General features: G+C 38.7%; 1 protein-coding gene across 1 annotated transcript; it reads right to left on the reverse strand.

The window, feature by feature from the left end:
- Positions 1-484: 484 nt before the first annotated feature.
- LOC121958132 (uncharacterized) lies at positions 485-8,176 on the reverse strand. Its single transcript, XM_088090767.1, has 3 exons — positions 5,581-8,176; positions 5,210-5,496; positions 485-2,360 (listed from the first exon to the last, which is right to left on the reverse strand). Exons 1-3 carry the CDS (start codon positions 5,656-5,658, stop codon positions 1,778-1,780), a joined length of 948 nt encoding a protein of 315 aa, XP_087946893.1. The 5' UTR covers positions 5,659-8,176; the 3' UTR covers positions 485-1,777.
- Between the last annotated feature and the right edge of the window lie 481 nt (positions 8,177-8,657).

Raw genomic sequence — 8,657 nt, forward strand, 5'->3', positions numbered from 1 at the left:
TATTTTTAGGATTTTTAGGATATTTCTAGGAATTTAGGATGTTTCTGGAATTTTCCAGGATTTTGGGACATTTTAGTATTTTAGAAATTTTATATTTTTTTTTAGGATATTAGGATATTTCTAAAAATTTAGGATGTTTCTAAAATTTTAAGACATTTCTAGCATTTTAGGACACTTTAGGATTTTACATGTGTTGGGGGGTGCGGGGGATCCTCCACTGGTACTTTTTTATTTAAACAAGCTCTATTTTGATGTTGTTTTATTCACTATGGCACCTTATTTATACTAAAAGTACAAAACCAACACTTGAATCACTTGATTTTTATTGTGGGTTAGGAAATGGCTGGGGGGCACCTGTCACCCGATCAGAGGCCAAAGAGACTCTTAATCTCAGTGGGACCAACCTGGTTAAATGAAGGTTTAATAAATAAATAAATAAACAAATTAATAGAAAATAAGAACTGACTGCATACTCAAACACCGTTTTATAAAGGTAGATTTATTTATTTTTTCTTATTATCACATTGAAGAATCCCAGTCTCCATTCTTTGCTCTTCATTAATATTTCTGTCACATTTCCTGCATCAGGTTGCACAACATACAATACTTACATTCACACTTTATTTAATATCCAAACTCTGCTCGTGATTAGCAGAGCGGTCTGTGAACTCTTGACTTTAACAGGAACAGGGGAGCAACGACAAAATCTGCACACTCATGTAAACAATACATGAAATTATACTTTCAGTTGCCACCAAATATACAAAAATATTCTATTTGTTTTGAGGAAACTCTAAAAATATTTTTCTGTGTTTGTTATGAAACAACAAGCCTTTACCCTAAGTTTTAATTGACAGTGAAAATGCATATTGGCGTGGCGTGGTTTGACTTGCACAGCCAATAAAAAAAAACTATTAAATCTCATTTCCCCTGCAAACAAACCCCACTAACATCCAGCTTTTTTTTGCAATCTGAAAGTGTACAAAATCATCATTTACCCTATTGTCAAAAGCCTCTGCAGTAGACGGGATATTTTATCGCCTCCGGCTCTGATGGAAACACAACGCCCATGTGAACGCGATAATTTCAACTCTTCACCAGGAAGATGCAATGACGTGCCATCACTAAGTGCTGTCCGTCTCCTCCTAAGCAGCTTAAACATCACTCCAGATGAGTCTGCACCGAGTTTGAAAGAGAGACTGAAAAAGTAATCGAAATATAAAGAGAAGAAACCACTGACAAGTTTTCACAGACCTCTTTCACTGTCTACTGTCTACCCGTTCTCCTGTCTGTACGTTACACCAAATGGACACACCAGCAAAACAACCCGGGAAGCCTACAGTACTTGTTTGCTGCAGAATTGTGCACACAGTTCTGCTCTACTGGCAATGGGGAAAGCATTATATAATCAATAGTGTTTAAAAAACCCGTGTGCACACTAATTTTGATGGAAAATGAGTTTTAGTGAGGTCCAGCAGTACAGGTAGGCGTTAAAGTCAGACTTAAATTCAGCATCCCAGTTCTTCTTAAATGTCGGACGGGGCTGAAGTCAGAGCTCTGAAGTTATTCCACACCAAAATCAAGACATCATGTCTTTACGGATCTGACTCGTAGGAACATTGTCATGTCAAAGCAGGACTTTCCCCAAACTTACATTGAGATTTACCTCGATTTGAACAAAGGAATCAAGCCAAAAATATTTAACAACGCAGAATGCCTGTGGACAGGGCCGTCCATGTAGTATTGGTCATACAGTGCTACCACAGTGGACGTTGTCCTAGTGGTACGTCAGTGTCTTTGGTGCTCCCTGCTGGAGCTTCAGAGACGTTATCTTACTGTCCAACTCGTCCATGAAGCCTTCGTCCACAGACTCACTGTCCACCTCCTCTCCTTCAGCCTCTGTGGGCAGAAACACGTGAAGCTGCGTGCGACCTGGACCTGCAGCCAGAGCGGGACGCTCACCGCAGCTCGGGAGACAAGGCTTCCCTACCACAGACAGAGGCTCCCCCTGAGACGGCGAGTTACGATACTGCACCACTGAAGGTCGGAGGTCACCCTGGACCGTCTCTGCGCTCAGGGCCGGGTTGTGCGAATGCCGTCTCACTGGTTTTGGTTTGGAGCCCGGCTGGATGGCCTGGGAGAAGTGAATGTAGGCCGGTCTGCTGGAGCTTTGGACCTGGTTCTGGTGGGTCTGGCTGGTCCCGAATGGGAGGCAGGTCTTGCAGGGGAGAGGGACTGATGACTTGGAGAACGGAGGAGGAGGCGGAGGTCGCTTCTGTAAAACACTGCGGCGACGGCTGCTGGAGAATCCCTCGAATAAGATGTTGTCATTCGGGGTGAAGAGAGACGGCTCGCTGAGGCTGTGGAGACAGAGACGGAGGGTTTATCAGCAAAAACACCCTCAGGGGTTAAATTAAAGCCACACCAGCAGCTCTGTGAGGCTGATCTCAGGCACAGCAGTGCTTTAACCCTTTGAAACCTGGACTGACACCGGTCTCCTGGTGTTCGGACAACTTTCACAAAGAGAGGACTGGTTGCTCTGCAGAGTTTAAATAAAAAGGTGAAAAACTGTCGGGCGCTCACGAAAAACAGGAACCAACAGGATAAACAGGAAGGAAATCCAGGAACTCCAAAAGTGTGAAAAACATGGAGGAATTACATAAAAAGCCTCTGTTATTGTGGCTAAATCATTAAAAAACATGTTTTGACAAACAGCAGTCTTCATCAGGGCTCTAAAAACATGAAATTCCTCCTAATTTTTCATGTTTTTCACATTTTTGGCGCACCTGGATTTCTTTACTGTTTAGCCTTTCACATGTTATTTAAGCCTTTGAAACCCAAGCAAATTAACTTAATTAAATTTCTTTTAAAAATATGGGGGTAAATGAAATGAGCAAGAGCTGCCCCATAAACTGCAAGAAATTATTTTATTTATTTACTCATTTATTTTTAAATATTTTACTCATTAATTTCATTGTCATTGATTACTGCTATTGTTTCTGTATTATGTTTAACATTTTTGTCAGTGGTTAAATGCTGAAAATAAAAAAGACATAATTGAAAAAAAAAACCTGCTCTGCTTGTGCGAATGGAGGTCATCAAATCCTCCGTAAGACAGTGAGCGACGTGTGTTTGTGTGTGTGTTTAAGAGCTTAAAGTGTGTGTGTGTGTGCCTTGATCAGGTTTCCCCCTCCTGTGAGTGAAGCCAGTGTGGGTGCTGCACCAGGCGACGGATCGGCTTCCACACCTGAGATTTATGACACACCGGGCGGTCCCTGGCCTCCTGTACTCAAAGCAAACCGAGGGGGGGGCACCGAAGTGGCCCACATTATGCTATCAAATTGGGACGGACAGGGAGGAAACAATTACACTGTAATTCCAGTCAAGCGTTGAAGCTTTGACAGGCACTTTTGCTGAAATGAACAGAGACGTGGAGATGTGAGAGTGGAGATGACATACAGGTGATTAATCACATTCAGAACGACAGTGACGCTGCAGCTGCTGCAGGATCTGCACCTGGTGTCCTTTAGCAGCGGCTCGCCTGTGTTTTCTCTCATTTTTTAAAGATGATTTGATGTTATTTTTAAGTCATTTCATATGTACATATGTAAATGTTCTCTGTAAAGTCAAGTTTTATTGCTGTAAATCGTGTGCATCAGTCTGTAAACGATCCTTAAACTCTCAGGATGGAGAAAAAGCTCCACACAAACATACAACTAATTATTCTTTAATATTTTAATTATCACTTTTCGTCACATGTTCATAACTATTTACACCTTTGAAATATGAGATAAACTGGTTTGCTTTCTTTTGAAAACACAGCAAAAAGCCCACTGAGTAAGATTTTTATTGATTTGGGAAAATATTGTTTAAGAAACTGGGGGAACCCGTTATTTAAAAATACAAAAATACATGTGGAGGTAATAAAATTTCCATGGGCGCATCATCTAGTGTGTCGACTCTATTTTTTAAATTTTTGTATCTGCTCTTGTTCTGCCCAGCACCATGTATTTAACTGTGTTTGGATGTGTGCGCTGCTGTAATTTTTTCAAAAAACTATATTTCTAACTATCATTATTACATATTTAACATTATTTACAGAAGTATTTTATAGTACTTTTTGACTCAGATAATTTAATTGTTGTTTTTTTTTTTGTTTTTTTACATTATTTTTCTTTGGGTTTTTTTTTCTCTTAATTTTCTTTTCTTTTTTTAAAAAACTTTTTTACATTTTCTTTGCCTTTTTTTAAGTAATTGCTTCATTGGTTCATTCTTCTTTTGCCTTTTACCTTTTTGAAAGACATGAAGTCAATTTTCTCAGGTCTCAAAGAGATAAATAAAAATGACAAAACATGAGCATTTATAAAAACAAATTAAAAAAAAGACACCAGGATGAAATAACTCCTGTAAATATATCCTATCCACCTATCTGAAACATTTTAAATGATATTATACGCAGCAAAGACTTGCTGTGTAATGTTTTCTAGATTAATCGTTATATAAAATACCAAAATATACTAAAATAAATTTGCATCACACATTTTTTTTTTCATTTTTAAATTTCAAATGTTCAATTAAATTTTAATTGACCGATTAATCAATCATTGATTATTGGTAATAATTCCTAGTTTTTACTGTTTATGTTTCATGTTATATTATTAGATTTAAGTTCACATTTAAATAAAATGATAAACAGGATTTATATGGAAGTTAGTCCGCCGCTCCGACCATCCAGCTCTGTTGATTTGAATGAGAATATTCAGCCTTCATTTATTTTTTCTATAGTTTACTTTTTTCCTCCTATTTTTGCTTTTTTTCCAGATAATGTTCTTGTAACTTTTTGAATTTTTTTCAAGTTTCCAGTTTCGTATTGCTTATTTCTTATTTCTTTTTTTCATATTTTTGAATGAAATCAGGCCAATTTACTCAGGTTTCAAAGAGTTAAGAGATCTGTCTTTTCTGGCTATCTGAAAAGGAAATACAGCTGCAAACTGAAAACAACAAACATGGAAACAGATTTTTTTTTCTCTTTCAGGTGGTTAAAAGAGTCTTTGAGGATTTTGGAAATAAAAGCAGCTGTGAGTATTGCTGAGATGAAAAAAAAGACATTACTGAGAGAAACAGAAGCTCAGTTTGGTGACTTGAATGCAAACTGGGGCCACATAAGAACTGAACCCACCTGATCCTTAAAGTCTGATGTGCATCTTACCTGAGACGGGCCATGCTGCTCCTCCTGCGGGGCCCCTTGGCTGTGGCGACCAGTGAGGGCAGCCTGACGGGGGCCCGGGTCCCCCAGGCCCCTCCTGCTGTGGGTGGAGGGCGCACAGAGCTGCTGAGCAGGTACGTCTGGACCAGGTCTCGGCTCTTCTGGACGGCTCTCTGATGCCACCGTCCGCTGACGTCCAGACCCAGGCCCAGCACGACCGTCGGGGGAGCAGCTCCGGCGGGGCCACTCATCGGTGTCCGAGTTTGAGACACACCTGGACAGGAATTCACCTAAAAATGTCCTCTGATAGTTAAACTAAATGAATCCTGCCACACATGTAGTGACTTCAGGTATCAGATAGATGCTGCACAGACCTGGATGTGTGCCTGCAGGCCGCGGGGGGTGAATGCAGAGGGGGTTGTACCGCTCCACCTGTGGGCAGCGGACGCCATCAATGATGCATGTCCATCAATGATGCATGGCTGCAGATGGTCAGGTGGACACCACCTCCTTCGCCTCCTCTCCCTCTCTCCCTTTCCCTCTCCCTCAGGTCGGCTTACAGAGGGAGGGAGCAGGTGGCAAACAGAGGCCAAGAAATGGCGACGTGATACAGTGAATTTCAAATAAAAACACCCTCACTTCAGCGTGTTAGAGGTTTTTAACCGAAACACATCTGAAACTTTCTGTCTGTCTTTCTGTGAGCTCGTACAGGATTAGATAACACTTTATAATGTGAAAATTTACAGTGAAATAAAAAAAACACCTGTCTCTTCTGCTGCTTGCAGGTTTCCTGCAGCTTAACCCTTTGAAACCTGGAGTGACATCACTTTTTTTGTGCTGCTTTCAGATGCATTTCACATGTATTTAAACCTTTGAGCCCAGAGCTAAGTGGTATTATTTCTTTCAGAAACATGGAAAAAAAATGCAATGAGCAACTTAGTAAGAAATGGTCCGCAAATTGCAAAAAAATTACAAAATTATTTTAAAAACGTTTTGGGAAAATGTCTGGAAAAAAATATTTAAAAGGAATTATCATAATTACATATTTAAAACTATGCTACCAAATTGTAATAAGTTTTAACTACTTTAATTTTTTAAAAAATCTCTTTTTAAACAATTTTCAAGTAATTGTTTTGTACTTATTGCAAATGTCTTGCTAATTTTTTCCCGCTCAGGTGCATTCATGTTTTTGCTTTGGCAGCTGTAGTTCTTCGACACACCTGGCACATGAGAGTTTCACCGCTAACCACTAAATCCCACAATTATGTCTCTTCTCTCATACATTCCCAACTGTTATTCCCTTCTTCTCCAAATACTTTTCTTGTTTGTAAGTACCAATATTAAAAACAGTTTATTTAAAAGTCTGGTCTTTGGCAACACTGTATTTGCTCCTGTTAACTGACAAAAAGACAATAAGTTTAATTAATCAAAACTATACTACTTAACACTATCTGTATTTTACCTGCGATAATAAATAATATATTCTTTCCAGACATTCAGGAAAATACAATCCAGTAAACTAAATATCTTTTCCTCGTTTTCACTGAGAATTTAAGTTTTACCAAAATGTTTTTGTGCCACTCAAACACTCTGAACTGGATCGTTTGGTTTTAGGTTCACGTTTTTTTCCTTTAATTTGTCACCTGTCTGTGTTTCTGGCTGCTAACAGCCTGTTTACAGTGTTATCGTACCTGAGTGCAGCTCAGGTGAGCCAACGTCAAACTGACCCACATTCGGCCTCCCTCAGTCAGTCAGGCTGCTCCATATCGCCTTCCTCGCTCCGGCCTGGACCTCCTCCAGGGTTGACAGCCAAGACCTCAAGATACAAGTGTGATCCAGCGGCGGAAACACTGCACCTTTACCCTTAATTGTAACCAGACGGGCTTCAGAGCCGGAGCACTGAGGCGAGTCAGGCCGCCGAGGAGGTGGTTAATCAACTGCTTAGAGCTTTTCAAGGTCCAGCGTGTCGGATTCAGGAGCATTTATCACCATAAATGATAAATAATGAGATTATACTGACCTGAAAATAAGAGTTATTGGTTTTTTAACCTTAGAAAGAGCAGTTTATAACTACAACTGGAGTGGATCCACAGTCTGCCATGTTTCTACAGTAGCCAGTTCTTCACCAACAGATGTCACTAAATCCTAAACACTGGACCTTTAAGTGTGTAAAATACATCATCAGTGCGACTAAATCCAGTTAAACTGTTTTTTTGGTTCACTAAGTTCTTTGTAAGTCCCCATTTTATGCAACTTTAATATGTAATTATGCTATAAAGAGCAGAACACTACTACTACTACTACTACTACTACTACTACTACTACTGCTACTTTAAAGTAAAAATAGACAGTTTTAACTTTAACTTCTTGTTATGAAGTAAACTTTGTTTAAACAGTGTGATGGCTATAGATTAACCCTTTTGAAACCTGGATCATCAGTTTTCTTATACTGTGATCAGACACTTAACACAAGTATGTAAACCTTTGAAACACGAGCAAAATGGTTTGATTTCCTTGAAAAACGTGGCAATGAAGGCAAGAAGCAAGAATTAGTAAAAGACAAGAAAATGACTGGAAAATTATCCGGAGAAAAAAGGGGGGGAAATAAATAAATAAATATTTAAATTATATGATAAAAATTGTTACACAAAAATTAAATTTAATAAATAATAATTTAACACTTTTTCTAATTTGTTTTGTGTTTTCTTTCCCTCAACTCTGCTTTTTAGTGTTAATGTTCAGTTAATTGCCTGATAGGCTTTATTTTTGTTCATTTCTTAAGTTTGCCTATTTCCATTTTTTAAAGAAATTTGCTCCAGTTTTATAGGGTTAATGACATCACCAGCCGCACTTTCACTGTGCATTTCTGTCAGCCTACAGTCACAGCGTCTCCCAGGAAAATTAAGACTCCATTTATGCCACAAAAGAAGTGCGTGCAGTGGACCACCACGGGACCTTATTTCTGAAAAAAAAAAAAACTGTTGTCCATGGGGAGACACAAACTATTTTTTGGTCCCGTTTCAATAGTGCCATGAATTATGTTTGTCAATTAAAAAAAAAAAATTTTTTGAATATTTTTGTCAAAAAAGTTGCAGTTTGTTGTTTTAGATTTGACTGAATATATGTAATTACACTCGCCATATTACATGTGTGACATCACAGCTTTCCCTCTCCCTAAGCTTCGATGCCTGATGTGTTTATTAAATTATTAAATTCATCTGAATTCATAGTGGGACGTACTCACATGAGCTTGATTTTTCTCCTGCTCCCTGACCGATGAGGACCAGGAGTCACTGGATAAAACACATCAGGTAAGATAAGATTTGTACTGTTTACATGCTGCACTGCTCACTTTATCTATTTATTTATTTAATTACCCAATGTTTTTATCTATTATAACATTTTTATTCAAGATAATCTAGACCTGAATACTTCATTTAATTATTTTCAT

The sequence above is a fragment of the Plectropomus leopardus genome, chromosome 17 (genome assembly GCF_026936395.1).
Source record: "Plectropomus leopardus strain MGB_pleo_1.0 chromosome 17, ASM2693639v1, whole genome shotgun sequence".
NCBI classification, from domain to species: Eukaryota; Metazoa; Chordata; class Actinopteri; order Perciformes; family Serranidae; genus Plectropomus; species Plectropomus leopardus.